At 45.9% G+C, this 23,435-nt stretch overlaps 1 protein-coding gene across 11 annotated transcripts in view; it reads right to left on the reverse strand.

Moving 5' to 3' along the window:
- The window catches only part of DNAJB13 (DnaJ heat shock protein family (Hsp40) member B13), a 42,954-nt gene that overhangs the window by 14,398 nt on the left and 5,121 nt on the right, over nucleotides 1-23,435 (reverse strand). For 7 of the 11 annotated variants that reach the window (XR_008619651.1, XR_008619649.1, XR_008619648.1 and 4 more), the window contains exons 2-6: nucleotides 7,094-7,197; nucleotides 5,859-6,020; nucleotides 2,500-2,657; nucleotides 1,348-1,461; nucleotides 131-244 (exon numbers count right to left, since the gene is read on the reverse strand). Coding sequence is in view for 6 of the 11 variants with exons in the window: in XM_055091712.1 (XP_054947687.1) it covers nucleotides 131-244; nucleotides 1,348-1,461; nucleotides 2,500-2,657; nucleotides 5,859-6,020; nucleotides 7,094-7,197 (652 nt within the window). In the remaining 5 variants the exon portion in view is untranslated. Of the gene's footprint in view, nucleotides 1-130; nucleotides 245-1,347; nucleotides 1,462-2,499; nucleotides 2,658-5,858; nucleotides 6,021-7,093; nucleotides 7,198-12,253; nucleotides 12,460-13,245; nucleotides 13,718-20,940; nucleotides 21,040-23,435 lie in introns of those variants that run through there. The other 4 variants (XM_007118966.3, XM_055091709.1, XR_003676353.2 and 1 more) reach the window with 4 other exon arrangements.

The raw sequence follows: 23,435 nt of genomic DNA on the forward strand, positions 1-23,435 counted from the left end.
TGTTCTGAAGGCCTGCGCCATGCACCAGGGGGAGAGGGGAGGGAGGCCTGCTTGCCTCGGGGCCTCCCACGGGGTGGGGGGGCCTCACTCTGATCTGCCCACCCCTTGTTCCTCCACTTTGCCCACTCACCTCGCCCAAGGGGATGGAGTTCACAAAAAAGAGGTTGTCGTTCTCCCTGCGGAAGCGAGGGTGTAGCTTCTCCTTTACGATGAAGATGACGTCAGCTGGGATGATGTTGGGACCCTGGGCACAGGGTGAGCCAAGGGATGACAAGGCCTAATTGGCTGTGTGCCTTTGGCCAAGTTTCTGCCTCTATTGTCCCCATGTCTTCCTCTGAACAATGAGGAGATTAGACCAGGTTTTCTGGAAGGGCCTTTCCAGTCTGGCTTCATAGCCCCTCCTCTTGAGAAGCCTATCCCAAAGAATCCTGCTCTACCCCCATTACTGTCCTCTACTGAGTAGCCCAAGTAGATGCACGCAGCTGGAGGGCAGAACACTGTACTGGGGACAGAGAACTGCCTGCAAGTCTATCCTGCCAAGCTTCATTAAGTTCCAGAACTCTGCTGGGTCTCTTCTGGGTACTGGGGACAGAGGGATCAGACTGGCCACCCTCACCCCGCAAGGGCTTCCAGTCTAGTGGAGGAAACAGGCACACAGTGAATCCTCAGCAGGCTCAAGAATGTGATAAAGGGAACCCAGAGGCGGGAGCTCAGAGAGGCGCTGACCCAGAGGGGAGGTCAGGGAAGGATGCCCAGAGCATTGGAGCTGTGTCTTGAAGTGGGTTTTTCGAAAGGAGGTGTTTCATAAGTGAGAAAGGGGGCAAGAAGTACAGGCAGAGGAATTCATCACTCTGGCTCCAAAGACACCATCATCCTGCCTCTTCTCAGGACTTGAGGATTCGGCATGCCTTGGACAATAATTTTATATTTTTATTTAAGTAAGTATTTAATTTTAAATTATTATAAATAAATGGTTTCTGCGTAGCTCCTATAGTTGGGCTTTACTCAGAGAAACACTAAAGAAAATCAGGAAGAACACTGATGTTAGGACTGGATTCTCCTTTCAGCTCTGGTGCTCTTGCCCAGGGAAAGTCCCTTCCCTCTCTAGGCCTCAGTTTCTCACTCTGCAAAATGGGGAGAAACCCTGGGCTACCCAATCCCCGAGGCATTGTGTGAGGCTCTGTCCCTTGGAAGGGACATTACGGATCAGCTCACCAACGCTGCAGACCGGTCTCCCTTCCAGACCAGGGCTCATAGGGGCAAGAAAAAGCATTGCCTCCTTCCCCCTCAGTCTTCCCACCACATGAACCCAAGTGACTGTCCCTAGGCAGCTTCCCTTCTTCTCACCTGGTCCCCTTCCTTCTCGAAGGTGATACGTGTGCCCTGCCTCCAACCAGGCTTCACGTCAATTGTGAGGATCTTGTCCTTGATGATAGAGGAGTACCCATCCTCGTTCAGCACCTGTAGCGAGATGACAGGGGAGGGAGATTTGCTCAGGATTTCCCAGCTGGCCTTTACACACGTGAGGGATGCTCCATGGGATCTGTGCTCAGCTCAGTTCTCTAGCAATGGAGAGAACTTGCCCTGAGCCATCCCCACTCCCACCCTATTCCACTGGAACCAAGAGCTTATGATTCCAGGATGGCAGGGCGTGTCATGGGGTTAGGGCCTGAGGTGCCAAGCAGTCACCATGAGTCGATCAAGGCCACAACTCCAGCCCTAGAAATTACATGGCCCTGGCTTCTAACAGACACACGGTGAACACGCACTCACTTCCTCTCCCACCCCAGAAGCTTTGGCCCTGAGCCTCTGGCAGGTCTCTTAATCCCGAAGGGAGAAAGACCACAGAGGGCAACATATCTCAGCCTCACCCAAAGCATTCCTGTTATGTCATCCATCTATGCTCCAATCACGTACCCAGATGGGTGCCATCTGTGGAAAGCATGGCTACAGCTGGCATCTCCTCTGTTGGGCAAAGGTGTGAGGTGGCCTTGCTCATGTGCCTAGCACAGGGCTGGACCATGGGACAGGGCCAATTCAGGGTCTGGACCCTGGGGCACTGAGGGTCTTCTTCAACCAGTCCCCTTGGGAACTGTCCCCCAGCCCACCCCCCATGCCCACAGAGCTCCTTCTTACTTATGAGGCAGACACCCAGATGAAACCCAGAGGGTATGGTCTGGTAATGCCCAGAGAGCAGAATTCACAGGAGACTCCTCCCACCCAGAGCCCTCCCTCTTCCCTCAGGGATGGGGCTGAACTGAGAAGAACGGAAAGAGCTCCTCCCAGTTAGAAGCACACAGAAGGGATTCCTGCACTAGGAAAGAACCAGGCTAATACCCTCAATTGTCCCTTCCAAACTTCAGATTTGAGAATTCTACTGTCTCCAAATCTAAGATTCCATGATTCTGTGAGAGACCATACCTGAGGTCTCCAGTTAGGGTCAGGGAGGAGGTGACCAGGAGGGTTGGAGGGGATAGAAGGTGGCTCCCAAGTACTCACCCTTCGGGAGATCTTAATTTTCTTGGTGCAGCCAAAGAATAAGTCCTCCAGGGACAGGTAGAGGTCTCGTTCGACTGGGGGGTCCTGTTTCTTGACCCCTCGGCCCCGGAGTCCCCCAAAGTTCAAGTCCACTTCATTTCCTTCTGCATCAAAAAACACTGCAGGAGGTGGGGAGAGGTGAGGAGTAGGAGAAATTGTGTCCAGAAACTCGGATTCATAGACAATCCCCCCACCTCTTCAGTCCCCAAGTGTAATACCCAGACTCCCATTCCCACCTCGCAGACTCAGCTGTCCTTGTAATAGGGAAGAACCTTTGTATTCTATTACAAGTTAATCACTAAACGGATGTTACCTATAAGCTTAAATTATACGTAATGGCCCATCTCTGGGAACCCTACCTCCCAGGTAATGAGCATTAAGCTAAAATACCCTTGTTTAGCTCACAGGAAACATCCTGACCAGGCTCACCTGTGAATGACTGCAGGAAGGAAGAAATTAACACCTCCCCTCCTGAGGCTGACCGGAGCTAGGAAATGTGACTTTACCCACCCTGCCTCCCCTTTTGGTACAAAGGAAGCCTGAATTCTAACTCAGGCAAGATGGTTCTTTGGGACATGAGTCCACATATTCTTGGTTTGCTGGCTTTTCAAATATAGTCGCTATTCCTTGCCCCCAACAACTCATCTCCCAATTTATTGGCCTGTCCTGCAGTGAGCAGTAGAAGCTTGGACTCAGTAACATCCTCAACTGTAGATCCAAGGATTACCATCTCTTGATGCCCTCTACTGCTTCATCCCCCACTTTGGACTCCCTTCACCCACACTTCCCTACCTCCCTCCCCCACCCCACCCCTTCCTCTGGGGAAGTGCTCCTCAACTCTGGCTGCCTCAGAGGAGAGAGGAGTGTCCTCTGGTGGCAGTGGCTGGTAGTGCCAGAAATGATGTGCTGTTAGCTTTTGTGGAGGGGGGTCACAACATGCCAGTCTTCCCTACCCTTCCCCAGGCTCCACTGTCCTCCCTGTTCAGCCCAGCCCAAGACCACTAGAGACCCCAGACTCAAATTTCTATGAAGTCAGCATCTGAGATGGGGAGAGACAGGGTTAATCCCTAACAAATTATAGAGATGTCACCAACATGTCCCCAAACTCCTCTTTCCTCAAATTCTTCTAGCCCTTCCCAGCTCTACACCCATAACCCCTCTTGCTGCCCCACCTTCCATCCTAGTGCAAAGAGCCCCTGCCCTTGAGGTGCACTGCAATCGTCCGGGCTTCAGTTTCTCAGTCTGTGGGATGGGGTAACATGCTTGACCTGCCTTCCACCATTAGGATCAGATAACAAGATGATGATGAACTAAAACTAGCTCAGAGGGACCTCCCTGGTGGTTCAGTGGCTAAGACTTTGCCTTGTAATGCAGGGGGTGCCAGTTCGATCCCTGGTCAGGGAGCTAAGATCCCATGTGCCTCACAGCCAAAGAAACCAAAACATAAAACAGAAGCAATATTGTAACAAATTCAATAAAGACTTTAAAAATGGTCCACATCAAAAAAAAAAATCTTAAAAAAAAATAACTAAAAACAAAACTCGCTGAGAACTTACTACGCTTCAGGTGCTGTTCTCAACTCTTTGCGATATTATCTTATTGGCCCAGAGAGGTCAATCAAAATGCTCAGAGTCCCACAGCTAGTGGTATTAGAGTTGGGATGTGAACCCAGGAGGATTTGACTACAGAACCTGTGCCCTTAACCATTATGCTTAATGAAGCCCTTTGTAAACTGCAGGGGTCACAATCATAATTAAGATTTTCTGTACTCTGCCCCTCCTGGTTAGTGTCACAAAAAGAACTTTGCAGGCTAGAATGACCTTAGGCTAGGGAGGGCAAGGTGGTGTCACACTCTGTCCCCTTAAGATGTGATGAGTCATGGACACAGATGTAGAGAACAAATGTATGGACACCAAGGGGGGAAAGTGGTGGGTGGTGGTGGTGTGATGAATTGGGAGATTGGGATTGACATATATATGCTAATATGTATAAAACAGATAACTAATAAGAACCTGCTGTATAAAAAATAAAATAAAATTAAAAATTAAAAAAAAAAAAAAAGATGTAATGGGTCATCAAGAGGCCTGTGAATTACCGGGTCCCCTCTTGCATGGTTGAATTCATTTGTTCTCCCAGCACCTATGGTGTGCCAGGTCTCAGACACCAAAAGCCAGGTCACAGGAAGCCAAGCCCCTCAATTCTGCAGGGAGATGGGACACAAGAACCCCTAGGGTGAAGCACTATAGCAGTATAACTCCTGGGCACTGCCTGAGGGACCCCCATACCATGAATTTGACCTTCCCTAATGAGCAATGCCCCTGTAAGCTCTGGTTTCGCTCCTCTGAACAGCTCCTTCTCCATGCACCTGTCCCTGGGAGAGATAGGCCCGTTGTATGGCATTTTTCTGATTCCAAAGCCCATTTTCATAAAGATCATCTCATTTGATAATGACCTGTGAGGAACTGGCTGTTTAACAATGAGGAAGCTGAGGTTTCAGAGAGGTGAAGAGATTTGTCCAGAATCACACGGCTCATAAGCGGTGGTGCATGGATTTGAAACAGGCCCTCTGACTCCAAGTCCCTTGCTTTTCCAGTTTCACCTGGAGTTTATAAACTCAGCTTCCTCTGGCAGACAGGTGAAGGCAATGCACAGTAGGAGGGGCCTCTGAGCAGGCTGTAGCCCACTTAACATATCAATGTGGAGAAGAGGAAGAGGAAACCTTTGAAATGCAGACAAGCTGTAGTATAGCCAGGGAGAAGGGGCTGGGGGAGCCAGGCAATGAAAATCTAGACTCTGTGAGTTGCTTAACTGGAGCCAGGAAGGAAGACAGGTCTGAAGGTGAACTGTCCTTGCATGATGATTCAGAGCCTTGGAAATCAACTCTTTGTCAGTTTGCCTCAAACCTGGGATCATTCACATATCCATCCCTGTATTCATCTCACTAACACACGCTTGTACGTTGAAATCTTATGCAGCCATTAAAATGAATAAAGTAGATCTATTTATAATATAATGTATAATAAGATAATCTCCAAGATATAAGTGAAAAAAATCAGTGTATATAATGTGGTCCCATTTCCTTAACAAAATAAAAGGCTATGTAAAAATAAATATAAGCTCATAAATCCATAGAATATTTCTAGAAGGATACAAACACTGTTAACTATGAGTGGCTGCTTCTGGGGAAGGAATGGAGGACTGGAATTTCTTTTACAATAATTTTTTTTTTTTACCATGGACTAACAAAACTACTCAGAGAAAAGCATCTTCTATAGCTATGTTCTTCCCAGTAAGGCAAAGGGGTAAGCAGGACCTCTTACCATTAAAAGGGTTATCGCCCCCGAAGAACTCATGGAAAACCTTTTCCGGGTTGCCGTGGAAGACGTAACCAGTTGTCCATGGGGTCTGCGATCCAAACTCCAGAGGAATTCCGCCCTTCAGGCCTTCCTCTCCGAACTTGTCATAGATGCCTCTTTTCACAGCTGTGGATATGTGTCACCTTGAGGAGGGATCCAGCATAGGGGCTAAGAGAGCTGGAGGGCTGGGAAGCAGGATATGGGGCAGAGAGGAAGGGGCGGGGCGAAAACAGCCTTATTTCTAAGGTGCCTGCTGTCTGGCAGTCTTTGGAGGGAGACTCTAGAAGTTAGGGATTTCATTTCATCTTGGGTGGACCTAGGTATGATCCCATAGCCCAGAGGAGAGATGACAAAGACTGAAACTTGCTGGGGGAGGGGTGGGGATTGGAGAAGACAGTGAGAGACTGAGGGTCAGGTTATCATCCTGGGGTTTGGCTTAACTCAGTCATCACAGCTACTGTCTTTTGTGGGGTAAATAGAATCCTAGAGCCTTGAGATTGTAGGATGTAAGAATTATAGAGCTTCCAAATTCTAGAGCTTTGAAATCTTAGAGTCCGAAGTCCTGAAAACTTGGGGCTGGAGAAACATTAGTGATCTTCTGGCCATTCTTCTGCACAGTATCCATGATTACAGTCTCCAGGGCAAGCCCTTCGGGAACCCATGTGGGCACTGCCTCGGGCAGGGGCGGGGGATCTCTTTCCCTAGGCTTCAGTTTTCCATAGGAGATAGATTTCCTAATCACAGACCCCTCTCTGTCCCTTTGTACATATGCTGTCCTCGGGGAGATGGAGATTTAGCTTCTTGGTAATCAGGGAATAACCGTGTGTGTCTGCCTCAGCCTTAGCCTTCTTTCCTGGGCAGCAAGCATCTCACTCTGCAGTCCTGCAGGGGACGGGTGGGGCACGGGGCATGTGTGTGGGGGGGCCCTGCCCCAGGTCCTGCACTGCTGAGACTAGGGGAGCACATCAGCCTAATCTGGGGGCTCTCCACACCACGTCCTCCACCTTAGCTTGTGTCTACTGAGAAAGGCAGTTCCTTATGTTTTCTTTCTCAATTTGTTTAGATTCTGGGCAGGGAAGAGGAATGCTTACTCTCTGTTGGGCCCCCTCAGAAAGCCCAACGCTCAGAGACGTGAAGATGATGTTAACAGAGACGCGGGACAGAGGAGCCGCCCTCCATGCTCAGTCCCAATCACTCACGGTCGCTCAGCACATCGTAGGCCTCCGCTATTTGCCTGAATGCCTCCGCCGCGGATGGCTCAGTGGACCTCAACGGGTGGTTCTTAAGGGCAAGTTTCCGGTACCTAGAGCAAGGAGGGTTAATATCCTGAGGCACAGACCAAGGTTCAGAGCTGGCTCTGCTGTCTGCTGCCTGGTGGTCTCTCGGAGCTTTGATGTTCCAGATATAAATCAGGGCTGTGGTGGCCAGGGAAGCACATCACTCAGATCCCCTGGAAGAGAACCCAGTGTCGGGAGCATGGCTGACTGACAGTCCCAGTAGCTGCCCCACTGGCCATTGGTGCTGAGGCTGCACTGGCCCCAAGCTGATCCCAACCTATGCCTATGCTTGTTGGGGTATCAGTGCTGGGCCAGCCCTACAGGACCCAGGCCTCCTCCAATGCCCAACCTCTGCTTGAGGCCTCCCCATCAGCCTGGCTGAGATTTTCTCTGGACGACGCCACAGCCCTCCCTACCCAGCCCTTCCTTCCCTCTTGCCTTTCACAAGCATCAGACCTGCACTATGGTCTGAAGGCTCCCCGGCATATTCCTAGTCCTGCTTCATCCTCACAGTTGTTTCCCTCAAACACTTCTTGCACATCTAATTCTGTCTTGGTGTCTGAACTGACACACAGGCTTCTTGGGAAGATTAGATAAAATAAGGTGTCAGAGGGCCTGGTACAGAGAGGCACTCAGCACAGATCAGGTCGTCTCGCTGTCTCCCCCTCTGTGCTCATTCTTTCCCCAATTTCTTATTTATTTATTTATTTGTTTGTTTATTTATTTGCCTGTGTCAGGCAGGTCTTAGTTGTGGCATGTGGGATCTTCGCTGTGGCATGCAGGATCTTTTGTTGCGGTGCTCGGGTTTCTCTCTAGTTGTGGCGTGCAGGCTCAGCAGTTGCAGCACATGGGCTTAATTGCCTTGCAGCACGTGGGATCTTAGTTCCCCGACCAGGGATCGAACCCACGTCCCCTGCATTGGAAGGTGGATTCTTAACCACTGGACCACCAGGGAAGTCCCTCTTTCCCCCATTTATGTGTCTGCCCAATCCCACCACACAGTGATGCCACAAGTGGAGCATCTGGGGATCTGTATCATTACATCCCAGGAGGAAAGACATGGCACGAGCTGGTGATTTGTGGAGAGTTTAATAATGGACCACACACCAAGGTGTGAGAGGTGGGGCAGGAAACCACAAGGGACAGCACAATCCCTTGAGGCTACAAGTCCTGAGGTGCCCTGACCACCCATGAGCCTGTAGCAGTGAGGGGAAGGAGAGGTTACTGAAATCCCGCAGGAGAGAGTGTGTGGACAGGGCCTTGGTAAAAGCTGTGATCTTTGATTCAGGGCCATAGCCAACCTGAACAGATCCCATAAGAAGGGAGCTGGAAATAAATACCCCTGCCCCACTCTCCTCCCTCCCAATCTCCTGCCTTGTGCTTCTTTTGCAGGACGCATCTGGAAGCCTGAGGGCCAGGAGGTCTACTGATGCAGTTCATATGGGCCAGTCTCCCAGAGCAGAGAGCAGGGTGCAGAAAGGTGGGGTGGGGGTCTGCAGGAGCAAAAGGAGGGCATCCGCACAGCCTCCTCAGTTACTCAGTACACATGTGGTCCCACACATGGTCCGCCGGGTCACAGGGCGTCTCTTCAGCCCTGCTCACACCTTCCATGCCGGGGACCCCAGAGTTCTGCCGTGCTTCTTACTCCACTCCACACACACTCCGTGGACAAGCTCAGCCGGCTGATGGCTTTGAGCACCAGCTACACGCTGATGATTCCCAAATCTCTGTCTCAAACCAGTTCGCTCCCTTGGCTCCAGACCTCTGTACCTAGCTGCCTACTCGGTACCTCCTCTCCAGTGTCTCAAAGGCCCCACAACCTCAGTGAGCCCAAACGTGCACACATTTTCATTCCCTAAACTTTTCCCCATTTGTCCAGACCCTGAAGCGGAGAAGCTGAGTTATCTTCCACTCCAAGTTCTCCTTCGTCCCCTCCACCCCCATCCCATCACCAAGGCACAGCAGCTTTTCCTTCTAAATAATGTTTTCTTGCTGCTTCTTCATCCCTACAACCATTGCAGAACCATGTCTTCCTGTTTCCAGTTTCCCCCTCTCCAGTCTATTCTGTGTGCTGCCACCAGTTTAATCTCTCTCTCTCTCTTTTGTTAATTTGATGTTTTTAAAGTGCTCCCTGACCAAGTCACTCTCCTGCCTGAACCCTTTACTGGTTCCCCCTTTGTCTTCAGCATAAAATTCAAATGTCTCTGAGATTCAACTTCTGCTTCTCTCTCTGCCCTTCTCACTCACAGCTCTCCCTCCCTGCTCCCACGACCTCTCCTGTCCTCCTCTCCAGGCTCCAAACCCCACACTGTGCACTGCTCATGGCTTTGACATTCTCCTCCCTTTACCTGGAATGCTCACCCCTCTCCAGCCCCTTTCATCTCCTCCTGGCAAATATTTATTCATCTTTCCACATTCAACTCAGGGGTCAACTCCTCCAGGATGTCTTCCCTGACTGCAGTTTCCAGTCTAGATTAGATACTCTTTCCCACATCCCCAAGTGCCTTTGATCCTCGTACTTAGCACGTGGTGCTTCAGTTGTTTGATGGATCTGTCTTTCCCACCAGCCTGTGAGTGAGTCCCTCCAGTTGCTGTGTCCAGTTCTCTGTGTCCTCAGTGCCTAGCACCAAGTGTAGTGAGTAAACGTTGTGAAATCACTGTCCCACAAGGCAGCCCATTTCACTACGGGGCCAGTCTGACTTTTAGGCAAAGCTTTCTCTTACTGAGCCGGGTCTGCTGTCCTGTGACTCTGCCTCCATCCACGAGGGTCCTGGCTCTGCCCTGGGGGGCCTTACAGACAGAATCTGCTCTGTCTACCTTGACAGACTTCAAGGCAATTTTCACACCCTCCCTGAGACTTCTAAACCAGCCCTTCTCAATTACAAAGGTTGTAGTCAGGTGTGAGAATTGCAGGAAAACTCTAACAGTGAGTAAAAGTAAGGAGGTTTGAGAAGAGTTCAGTTTTCCATATAAACTTGAGTGGTTTTAAGCTCTGCAGTAACATTACTCTCATTCACTTGCCTTCCTGAGTGGGAGAGAAAGGGGTGAAGTCACAGCCCAGATGTGGCAGCCTAGGATGAATGAGTGAGAAGTTAATAGCTGGGCGACTATGAATCATCGTGGTGCTTGTCTTCATTATATAAGTTTAGCCTTTTTGGGGGGGAGGGGTCAAAATCTAGGTACTTCCATGGGAGAGTGTGTCAAACATGTGACTCATGCCTTAAGAGTTGTTTCAGGGGGACTTCCCTGGTGGTGCAGTGGTTAAGAATCTGCCTGCCAACGCAGGGGACACGGGTTCGAGCCCTGGTCCAGGAAGATTCCACATGCCGCGGAGCAACTAAGCCCGTGCGCCACAACTACTGAGCCTGCACTCTAGAGCCTGGGAGCCAAACTACTGAGTCTGCATGCCACAACTACTGAAGTCCACGTGCCTAGAGCCCGTACTCTGCAACAAGAGAAGCCACCGCAGTGAGAAGCCCACGCACCGCAACGAGGAGTAGCCCCCGCTCGCCGCAACTAGAGAAAACTCGTGTGCAGCAATGAAGTCCCAATGCAGCCAAAAATAAATAAGTAAATAAATAAATAATTTTTTAAAAAAAGAGTTGTTTCAGGGGAGAAAGGTTAAGGACTGTTGTTTGGAACATATATGGTTCTTTTAATCAATCTTTATAAGACATGGTTTCAGATGCAAATGATTGCTGGGCATTTTCATGCTCATTATCTCATATAATTCTATTTCAATACCACAACAATTCTTATTTTTCATTTTATTTTTTTTTAAGAGATGGGAAAACTGAGGCTCAGAAAGGTTAAGCAATTTGCCCAGGTCACACAGCTAGCAGATAGGAGAACCTAGGTCCAGACCTGGCTCTTTCCAGTGCTTAAGTTGGGCTTATCTTTCTGCATTCCAACTGCCCTCCCTTCTTGTGACCTTTCCCTAAACAGGTCTCACTGGCCAATGAAATGCTATGAACAGTGGGTGACATCACACACTGTCCCGAATTGTTCCTAATTAATTAACGAGTTTGTGTCTTGTTTCGCCAGCCACACTGTAGACTCTCTCTACTTACCCCACTGAGATCCCCTATGGGACATGGCCCGTGGTAGGCAATTAGAGCAGGCAAGGTGTCTGAATACTGGCTCTGCCGGTTACTAGGCACATAGCCTTGGGATAATAATGGTACCTACCTCTCAGGGCTGTTGTGAGGATTAAGTGAAATAATGATGGAAGGTTCTCAGAACAGCATCTGCACAATTCAGGAAGTGTAGCTATTATCATACAACCTTAATTAAATTGTCCTAGATTCCTCCTTTTCTTTACCCTACAATTATCCAATTTATAGCTAAGTCCATTCTCTCTTCTCTCTCCAGCCCACTGCCCTGCTTCAAGCCTCATCTTTTGCCTTGATTATCATGACAGCTTCTGAAGGGGTCTCTCTCCTTCCAAGATAGCTTCCCCATGCCCTGTATGTCCCCTTTTGTAACATTCATCAAGCTTGCTGTGACTTATTCAACATCTGTATCCATCAACAAAGTTAAGCTGCACATCTGTCTGATTCACGATATCTCTAGCTGCTGAGACTGCAACGAACCCATATAAGTAGGCACTCAGTAAATATTCGTCAAAAAATATTTTTTCAGAAAAATGTGCTGATTCTTGTCTTAGACACACCACAAAGTCCCCAGGACTTGATGGAACTATTCAGAGATGTAATTTATTCAATGCCCAAACCCCACGTGGACAGCCAGAATAAAATATGTAATACATCCATCTGGTCAGGTCACTCTCCTGTTCACAATACTTTGGGTCTCCATAATATTAAGCATAAAGTCTCCTTTGTTCCCATTTTATTGCTAGGAAAACCAGGGTACCCAGGAGAGCAGACAGGGCATAGAGAGTAAAGGATGATGGATTGGGAACCCTGACCCAGCCCAAAGCCAGGAAGTAAGTGTGCAAGAAGCAAGAAAAGGAACAAGGTCTACCTTGCCTGCCCTAAGCTATGCAGGAAAGCTCAGTTTGGAAGAGATGAGGGTGGGCCTGTCCCAGCACAACCCAAAAGCCTCGCTCCTGCCCCCACTCACGCATTCTTGATCTGGGCATCTTCTGAATTGCGAGTGATCTGGAGCACAGAGTAATAATCCTGGCCCATGGCTGGCTGGTTGTCAGTCGGTGGATAGTCCTGGCTCCAGCGGATCTGTTAGTCTGCATTCAGTGGTTGCTCCTGACAACCGCACAGGGGCACTCTGGGAGTTGTAATCCTTCCTGCCTAAGCAAACCGCCTTCTCAGCTGTGCCAGTAGAAGAGGGATTGAGAAAATTGGGACTGATTCTGTGAGCCTAAGGATCACTCAACTCAGAAAACAGTTTTTCGTATGGACACCAAGGGGGGAAAGTGGCGGGGTGGTGGTGGTGGGATGAATTGGGAGATGGGGATTGACATACACACACTAATATGCATAAAATAGATAACTAATAAGAACCTGCTGTATAAAAATAATAATAAAATTCAGAAAAAATAATAAGTAAATTTAAAAAAAGAAAACAGTTTTTAAGGAGAGTAGCAATTTTTTTTTTTTTTTTTTTTTTCTCTGATGTGGGCCTCCCACTGTTGTGGCCTCTCCCATTGTGGAGCGCAGGCTCCGGACGCGCAGGCTCAGCGGCCACGGCTCACAGGCCCAGCCGCTCCCCAGCATGTGGGATCTTCCCGGACCGGGGCACGAACCCGTGTCCCCTGCATCGGCAGGCGGACTCCCAACCAGTGCGCCACCAGGGAAGCCCTAGCAATTGGTTTTAATTAAAAGTTTTCAGACAAATAGATTTGGCTATTTTTAAAAACTAAATCTTTAGTTTAGAATGCTTTTAGATTTTCAGAAAAGGTGTGAAGATAGTAGAGCTCTCATATGCCCCACACCAGGTTTCCCCTATCATTAACACGTTACATGAGTATGGTACGTTTATCACAAATAATAACCAATATCGGTACATCATTTATAACATAACTCCATGCTTTATTCAGATTTCCTAGTTTTTACCCTAATGCCTTTTGTTTTGTTTTTTTAAAGAAATTTATTTACTTATTATTGGCTGTGTTGGGTCTTTGCTGCTGTGCGTGGGCTTTCTCTAGTTGTAGCGAGCAAGGGGGAGATACCCTTCGCTGCGGTGCACGGGCTTCTCATTGCGGTGGCTTCTGTTGTTGTGCAGCATGGGCTCTAGGTGTGCGGGCTTCAGTTGTTATGGCACGCAGGCTCAGTAGTAGTGGTGCATGGGCTTAGATGCTCTGCGGCATGTGGGATCTTCCCGGACCAGGGCTTGAACCCGTGTCCCCTGCAAGCCCGTGTCCCCTGCATTGGCAAGCAGATTCTTAACCACCGCGCCACCAGGGAAGCCCCTAATGCCGTTTTTTGTTTTGTGTTGTTTTGTTTTTTCCAGTTCCAGGATCCGATCCAGGATATCACATTAAACTTAGTTGTGGGGATTTCCCTGGCGGTCCAGTGGTTAAGACTCTGCACTCCCAAAGGGGGTGCGGGTTAGATCCCTGGTCAGGGAACTAAGACCCCACATGCCGCATGGCGTGGCCAAAAAAATAAATAAATAAAAATAAATAAACTTAGTTGTCATGTCTCCTGAGGCTCCTCCTGGCTACAGCTGTTCCTCAAACTTTCCATGTTTTTAATGACTTTGACAGTTTAAGGAGTACTGGTCAGGTATTTTGTAGACTGTCTCTCAGTTGGGATTTGTTTGATGTTTTTCTTATGATTTAGATTGGGGTTGGGGTGCTTTGGAAGGAAGACCACAGAGGTAAAGTGTCATCCTCATGCCATCAGGTCAAAGGTACCATCACCATGACTTATCACTGTCAACGTTGACCTTGATCACCTGCTGAGGTAGTGTTTGTCAGATTTCTCCCCTATAAAGTTACTTTAATTTCCCCATTTCTGGATTGTACTCTTCCGAAGGAAGTCATTTCACAGTCCACCCTTAAAGAGTGGGGAGTTCCACTCCACCTCCTTGAGGGCAGCAGTGTGGTTTTCCACTCACATCCTACACCCAGTCACCAAGCTCAGACCATTTTACCTCCTAGACGCCTCTCGAGCTCCTCCTCTGCTCCTCCTCCTCCTAGCCATGGCCTTGCTTTGGCTTTCATCTTTCAGCAAGGTCACCACGACTTCCTTACTGTCCTGCCACCTTGTCTCTACCCTGCCGAGACCTCACTCCACTTGTAATAAGGGCAGGGCAGGCGCGACCAATAGCAGTCCTGCTCAACCATTGGTAGGCATCGCAGTGGGCCCCCACTCTCCCCTTCCTCTGTGTAAAAGGAGCCCAAATTTGTACTGAGGAAGATGGTTTTCTGAGACACTAGTCTGCCATCTTCTCGGTCTGCTTGCTTTCCAATTAAAGTCGTTATTCCTGCCCCAACAACTGGTCTCCCCATTTATTGGCCTGTCGTGTGGCGAGCAGAGAGAGCTTGGGCTCCGTAACACTGCCCAGAGTTAATGCAAGCCGTTTATCCTGGCACACAGGTGCTCAGTGATCTGCTCCCTCCTGTCTGCTCTTACTTCTCACACTTCATCCGCTTGTCAGAATTCACTACAGCACTTGCAAATACCCAGCTAACCATTCTCTCCCATTCACCTATGCTGCCACCTCTACGCAGACCCTCCCCACCAAACCCACTACCAACCCTTGCTTGGCCCAGCTAACTCCTACTCATTCTTTTTTTTCTTATGAAATAGTTTACATGCAAGAAAGAGCAGCATTAGAACATTTGTTATTGAAGGACTGCTGCCCCTGTGTGCCCCTCCCTACCTGTTTATTATTCTCTTGCGTTTCTTTATCATTTTACTACTATGTGTATCTGATGGTGTACTGCTTAACAGGCTCACCAGAAGGAAAAAAATAGCTCTGATTTGTAGCATTTGCCAATTTCTCCCAAGTTGGCATAGCCAGCTCCACATACCACTGCATGTATCCCAAACAACCTATTTACCTTTTCATATTTTTAAACTTTATATAAATGGTATCATTTATGCAAACGTGTATGTGTTTGTGCATGCGTGTGTGTGTCTGTGTGTGTGTGTGTGTGTGTGTGTGTGTGTGACTTGTCTTCACAGAAGTTGTATCGCATTCTCTGCTGATCCTGAACATTTGGGCATGTGTGTCAACTCTGCAAGGTAATATCAGACAGTTTTCTGATGTGGTGATTCTAATTTACAATGGCAAAATAGCGGTGTGTGAGAGTTCCTTTTTCCTCCACATTCTCACCAATTCTTGGTGTCAAATTTTTAAATGGTTGCCAATATAGGTGTGAAATAGCATCTCGTTGTGGATTTTAATTTGCATTTCTTGGTGGAGGTCTTTTCATTTTTATCTGCAATTATTTTTCCTCGTTGTGAAATGCCTATTTACATCTTTTGTCCATTTTTCTATTGGGCTATTCTTTTTTTACAAATTGATTTGTGACTCTTTATGCTTCTTTGCTGATAATATAAAATACAAACCCCTTCCACCTTGGAGCTTGTCTTTTTACCATTTTTTTAAATGGGGTCAAATTTATCAATCTGTTCCTTTTTGGTTATCTTTTTGTGTCTAGTTTAAGAAATATTCCCTATACAAGGTCATAAAGATCTTCACCTACATATTCTTCCAAAAGTCCATTTTACTTTAAAATCTTTAATCCACCTAGAACTTATTTTTCTGTTTATGGTGCCAGGTAGGTATTGTTTTTTTCTTTTAGACATCCCACTATCCCAGAACCATTTATTCAACAGTCCATTGTTTCCCCACAAATCTGTATGACTGCTGTGTTATATACAAATGTTACATATACACATGGGTTTGTATCTGGACTATTGTTTCACTGGTCGATCCCTGGGCCAGCGCCACACTACAGCCCTTCCTCTCCTCCTCCTTCTTCCTCAGGAGTATCTCTCTAAGTACTTAGCTTCTTACTCCTCTCAAATGGAAACGTATTCTCTTTTTTTTTTTTTTGTGGTATGCGGGCCTCCCTCTGCTGCGGCCCCTCCCGTTGCGGAGCACAGGCTCCGGACGCGCAGGCTCAGTGGCCATGGCCCACGGGCCCAGCCGCTCCGCGGCACGTGGGATCCTCCCAGACCGGGGTGCGAACCCGGTTCCCCTGCATCGGCAGGCAGACGCGCAACAACTGCGCCACCAGGGAAGCCCTGGAAACGTATTCTTAAGAAAGGATCAAATATCAGTCACACAGGGAAAAGAGGGGTGCTACATTTTAAACCTCATCTCTAATTGTGGATGGAAAATCTTGATAGTTCCCTGATGGCACTTCAGATACTAATGACTGAGGTATTTAAGAACTTCCCTGGGTCCTCTGAAGCCACACTATTACAGAAGAGGGCCTGCCTTAAAGTAGATCTTTCATATTTTTTGAGGCAAAAGATTGATTTTAGGTATATTTAGGTATATCTGGAAGTGGTAAAACACACTTTTGGAAAGGACAGAGAAATCAATTTAAAAGCTAAGAAGTAAAGTGTAGGTTTTGGGTGAGTTGACTGGTCAGAGTGACCCCCTTTTTTTAAAAATTTTTTTACACATCAGGTTATTAGTCATCCATTTTATACACATCAGTGTATACATGTCAATCCCAGTCTCCCAATTCATCACACCACCACCACCACCCCGCCACTTTCCCCCCTTGGTGTCCATACGTTTGTTCTCTATATCTGTGTCTCTATTTCTGCCCTGCAAACTGGTTCATCCGTATCATTTTTCTAGATTACACATATATGCGATATTTGTTTTTCTCTTTCTGACTTACTTCACTCTGTATGACACTCTCTAGATCCATCTACGTCTCTAAAGATTCCACATATAAGTAATATCATATGATATTTATCTATCTCTGTATGGCTTACTTCACTTAGTATGATAATCCCTAGTTCCATCCATGTTGCTGCAAATGGCATTATTTCATTCTTTTTTATGGCTGAGTAGTATCCCATTGTATATATATGTACCACATCTTCTTTATCCATTCCAGAGTGACCATATCTTGATGTTGCTGTAGTCACATGCCATTTGTGCGACCTGAAGCAAGTTTACTTATTGGCCCCAAGTCTAAGTCTCCTTGAATAAATGGGATTATTAACATGAACTCCACCACAGGGTTGGTGTGAAAATATTAAATAAATAAATATTAAATAAAACTATACAAAAGCACACATCAGATAGAAGATGCTCCCTCAACATTGAGGCAGTAGACTCAGAGCCAAATCCTATCTGTTAGCTAGTTTTATGACCTTAAAACAGTTATTTCTTAGCTACAATTGCCTAGTTATAAAATGAAAATACGGAATTACTCTTTATATTTTTTTGCATTTCTGAGCTTTCTTATGTATTTAATTTGCATTTTTATTTAATTACTTAAATTGAACATTTTTTTCTTGTGTATTGGCCATTTGTTTTACTCTCTCTCTCTTTTTTTTTTAGCCACACAGCTTGCAGGATCTTAGTTCCCCAACCGGGGATCGAACCCGGGCCACCCGTGGTGAAAGTGCCGAATCCTAACCACTGGACTGCCAGGGAATTACCTGTTTTACTCTTATTGCCAGAAAAAAGTGTTGTTAAAAATTAAACTCAGAGGGTTGGGGGAAGGCCTTGCTTAGTCTGGGACTGGCTGAGGTGAATGGAGAGGAAGGAGGCGACTCTATCTGAGGGGCACCAGGTGTGCAAGGGCCATAGTAAAAGGGGAGGAGATGGCCTGTGTGGCCTGTGTGGCTGGAAGATTGGTTACTCACAGCAGTATTGAGCAAATAAGTGAATATACTAAGAATTATGAGAGTGAAGCTTCTCATTGTTGGAGAAAGGAGGTAAATATGTAAAAGGTGGAGCTGGATTGGAATAGGTGACATCAGTGTGAATGCATGATTTTTAATATATATATAGAATGATGGATGCAGAGAGATGTATATATGTACTATCTACTGATAGGGCCAAGAAGCAATAATACCCCACTAGTAAAGAGCATATTATTGCCCAGGTTTTGGTTTCTGAATACTATTCTCCACTAAAAGGAACCAGGGCTATTTAGACAAACAACTGATTCCAAGGCTGGGATGGGAAAGTATAAGTTGAGGCTTGAATATCTTGTGGTACCAGAGAATACGGAAGTGTTCAAAGAATGATGGAAACATGTCAAAAGGACACAGGATCCAGCTTGAAGGAGCCCCCATTGGCCCAAATGGGATACTCTAAATAGCAAAATAAATAATAGTAATAACAGATTATAATCCATAGAATAAAAGATGAATCCATAAGTAATCTATAATAATATATCTGACGAATGAATGAGTGAATGAATGTATAAATGAGGGAGAAGGGAAAGTTCTTCCTTATAGTAGAATGCTGATTATAAATGTAAAAAGAAAAATGGAATTAGAAAATCACCATTTGGCAATTATCATAGGAATAACTGATTCAGACAGAAATCATTAAAGAATGCTAAAATTTGTTCATACAAGATTGATGAGGAATAGGATATTTATATACTCTCAAAGTAGCTCCCCCCAAAATACTTATTAACTTTGCTGTGGAGAAACCTGGTAGATACCATTTTAACTGAGTTAACATTGCCTGACTAAAATAAAAAGGATGGACAAAAACAAGCACTGGCAAGGACATGGAGAAATCAGAACACTTATACATTGCTGGTGGGAATGTAAAATGGTGCAGCCACTTTGGAAAATAGTTGGCAGTCTCTCAAAACATTAAACATAGAGTTACCATATGACCAAGCAGTTCCACTGTTAAGTATATACCCAATAGAACTAAAAATATATGTTCACAAAATAACTTGTACATTAATGTTCACAGCAGCATTATCCATAATAGCTAAAAAGTGAAAACAATCCAAATGTCTATCATCTGATGGATTTAAAAACTGTAGTATAGCCATACAATGGTGTATTAGGGTTCTCGAGGGAAACAGAGACAATAAGATGTGTGTGTGTGTGTGTGTGTGTGTGTGTGTGTGTGTGTGTGTGTGTGTGCAGAGATTTATTTTAAGGAATTGGCTCATGCAATTATGGAGACTTGAAGAGTCCAAAATCTGCAGGGTAGGCCTGTGGTACAGCAGGAGACCCAGGGAACAGTTGCAGTTTGAGTCCAAAGGCAATCCTTTGGTAGAATTCCTTCTTGCTTGGGGGAGGTCAGTCTTTCTCTATTAAGGCCTTCAACTGATTGGATGAGCCCTTACATTATGGAAGGTAATCTGCTTTACTCAAAGTCCACTGATTTAAATGTCAGTGTCATACAAAAAACACAGAAACATCCAGAATGTTTGACCAAATATCTGGGCAACATGGCTCAGTCATGTTGACAAATAAAATTAACTGTCACAAGTGGGCTATTACTTGGCAACAAAAAATAATGATGTACTGATGCATGCTACAACATGGATGAACCTTGAAAACTTTATGCTAAGTGAAAGAAGCCACACACAAAAGGCCACATATAATATGATTCCATTTATATAAAACATCCAGAATAGGCAAATCCACAGAGACAGAGAGTCAGCTGATTAGTGGTTGCCAGGGCTGGGGCATGGGGAGTGACTGTTGAAGTATATGGGGTTTCTTTCTGGGGTGATGAAACGTTCTGGCATTGGTGGTGATGGCTGCACTACCTTGTGAATATACTAAAAACCACCAATTGCACTTTAAAAAGGTGAATTTTATGGTTTGTGAATTATATCTCAAAAACAAAACAAAAGGTTAACATCACCAGTAATGAGACAAATTGACATTGTGTGGTTCCCAATACCATGCTCTTAGGATGGAGAATCACATCGGGAGTATTCTTGCCCAAATACATAACCTAAATCTAATCATGAGGAAACATCAGACAAACCCAAAGTGGCCTACATTTCAAAAATATCAGTATTATAAAAGGAAATACTGAGGAAGTACTCCAGACAGAAGGCAAATAAATGCAACGTATGATCCTGGATTAGACCCTGGACCACGAAGGAAAGAGTGATTATAAAGGACATTGTTGGGTAAACCAGCAACATTTGAATGGGGCTGGCAAACTGGATGATAGTATAGTATCAGTGCAGGTTTTCTTGTTTTGACAGATGTACTGTGATTATGCAGGAAGTGTCCTTGATTTCAGCAAATGCATACTGAAGTATTTAAAGGTAAGAGGACATAAAATTTGTGTATTACTCACAAGTGATTCAGAAAAAATATATACAGCATATATAACCTGTGTAAAAAATATATCTATATATATATATATAAAGAGAGAGGGAGAGAGAGGATGATAAAGCAAACACAAGAAGTTAACAACTGCGATATCTGGGTGGGGATATACTGGAATCCTCTGAACTATTCTTACAGCTTTTCTGCAAGTTTGAAATTATTTCAAAATAAAAAGTAAATTAGAAAAAAATATAAAATATATCCACAAAGAAACTTGTTCAAGAAAAATAAACCTTTGCTTTGCAACGCTATTGTGAGGACTGTGCCTGGCACACAGTATATGCTCAATAGCTGCTGCCACTGCCAACTTTTCAGGACTGAGAAACAGAGGCACTTCTCACAAGAAGTCACAAGGGGGCATCTGAAAGCCAAGAAACAAGGTCTAGCACAGAGCTTCCCTGGGCCTGCAGTGCTACACATGGGGGTTGTCAACACTTCCTTACCCAGAATGCATTCCTCAACCCAAAAGGAAAAAAAAGCTTTGTCTGCTGCAAACTGGGGATTATTCCATTCACACTAGATAAGGCTTTGGGGTACCTGAGAGCTAGCCTCTGCTCCTTCTGCTTGGGTCTGGACTTCAGGACAGCTGTCAAGGGTTACTGCATCTATCACAATCAGGATATCAACTCTGGAGACCTGTGAAAAGGGGCTTGTAAATATGATGGCAATGGAGAAGAACAAGTCCTGTAATGGGAACTCAGAGACACACTTGTGTGAACTCAGCTATATTCTTCCCCATCCATTTTTGTTAGTCTGACTTCTTAGAGGTTCCCCCTGGACCTCCTAGGATTCAATGTTTCTGAGCTCTGGAGTATGTCCTTTTGGGTCTACCTGACCCTATCACAAATCACTCCTTGAATGAAATTGCTCTAGTCCCAGAGGTCTTGTGACCACATGGTATAGTGGAAGGAGTATGGGCCTTGGAGACAGACTGAGCAAGGTCCAAATCAAGGCTCTGGTACTTAATTCCTTGAGCCTCAGTTTTTAATTTAATTTTATTTATTTTTGGCTGCGTTGGGTATTCGTTGCTACACGTGGGCTTTCTCTAGTTGTGGCGAGCGGGGGCTACTCTTCATTGCAGCGCGCAGGCTTCTCATTGCATCCTTGAGCCTCAGTTTTTAATTTAATTTTATTTATTTTTGGCTGCGTTGGGTATTCGTTGCTACACGTGGGCTTTCTCTAGTTGTGGCGAGCGGGGGCTACTCTTCATTGCAGCGTGCAGGCTTCTCATTGCAGTGGCTTCTCTTGTTGTGGAGCATGGGCTCTAGGCACACAGGCTTCAGTAGTTGTGGCGCACGGGCTCAGCAGTGTGGCCCGTGGGCTCTAGAGCGCAGGCTCAGTAGTTGTGGCACACAGGCTTAGTTGCTTCGCAGCATGTGGGATCTTCCCAGACCAGGGCTTGAACCCGTGTCCCCTGCATTGGCAGGTGGATTCTTAACCACTGCGCCATAAGGGAAGTCCCTCTTTATCCTTTAGACAGGAATAATACCATTTCCTTTTTAAGAGTGTTATGAGGATTAAATATTTACATACAGTACCTAGAACAGAGTAGATACCCAGTAGATACTCAATGAATTATAGTATTTTATTTTCAATTTGGTTTAGGCAAAAGCAACCAGAAGGAGAATATGGGATTTAAAGTTAAGATGAACTGTGTTCAAGTTTCTACTCTCTATGACCCTTGGCAAATCACTAGATCTCATTGAGTCTCACCACTAGCCTTTTTTTTTTTTTTTGGCTGTGCTGTGTGGCTTAGAGGATCTCAGTTCCCTGACCAGGGACTGAACCTGGCCACAGCACCAAAGGCCCGGAATTCCAACACTAGGCCACCAGGGAACTCCCTACCACCAGCCTTTAAGAACTCTGTAACCCATAATATTACCCCAGCTAGGAATTACCTTCTTCTTTTAAATAAATCCTGATCTTAGCCTACATGGCCCAGCGCAAGGGTTGCTTTTCTCTAATAATGTAATTGATACGGTGTTCAGACTCTGGAAATGAATGACCATGCCGCACAGCATGTGGGATCTTAGTTCCCTGACCAGGGATCGAACCCATGCCCCCTTCAGTGGAAGCGCAGAGTCTTGACCACTGGACCACGAGGGAAGTCCAAACTTTGCAAATTATTAAAAAGAATGAGGGACTGAGCTCTGCCCACCAGCGCAACAGCCAGCTCTACCCACCAGTCCCTCCCACCAGGAAACTGGCACAAGCCTCTTAGATAGCCTCATCCACAAGACGAAGGATGGAGGCAAAGATCAAGAAGATGCAAGAAATGTTTAACAAAGACCCAGAAAAATTAAAGAACAAACAGAGATGAATACAACAAGATTCGCATTATAGGGGTCCCAGAAGGAGAAGAGAGAGAGAAAGGACCCGAGAAAATATTTGAAGAGATTATAGTCGAAAACTTCCCTAACATGGGATAGGAAATAGCCACCCAAGTCCAGGAAGCGCAGCGAGTCCCATACAGGATAAACCCAAGGAGAAACACGCTGAGACATGTAGGAATCAAACTGGCAAAAATTAAAGACAAATTATTGAAAGCAACAAGGGAAAAATGACAACATACAAGGGAACTCCCATAAGGTTAACAGCTGATTTCTCAGCAGAAACTACACAAGCCAGAGGGAGTGGCATAATATACTTAAGGTGATGAAAGGGAAGAACCTACAAACCAGATTACCTGGCAAGGATCTCATTCAGATTCGATGGAGAAATCAAAAGCTTTACAGACAAGCAAAAGCTAAGAGAAATCAGCACCACCAAACCAGCTCTACAACAAATGCTAAAGGAACTTCTCGAAGTGGGAAACACAAGAGAAGAAAAGGACCTATAAAAACAAACCCAAAACAATTTAAAAAATGGTCATAGGAACATACATATTGATAATTACCTTGAACGTGAATGGTTTAAATGCTCCAACCAAAAGACACAGGCTTGCTGAATGGATACAAAAACAAGACTCATATATATGCTGTCTACAAGAGACCCACTTCAGACCTAGGGACACATACAGACTGAAAGTGAGG

The sequence above is a fragment of the Physeter macrocephalus genome, chromosome 16 (assembly GCF_002837175.3).
Source record: "Physeter macrocephalus isolate SW-GA chromosome 16, ASM283717v5, whole genome shotgun sequence".
NCBI classification, from domain to species: domain Eukaryota; kingdom Metazoa; phylum Chordata; class Mammalia; order Artiodactyla; family Physeteridae; genus Physeter; species Physeter macrocephalus.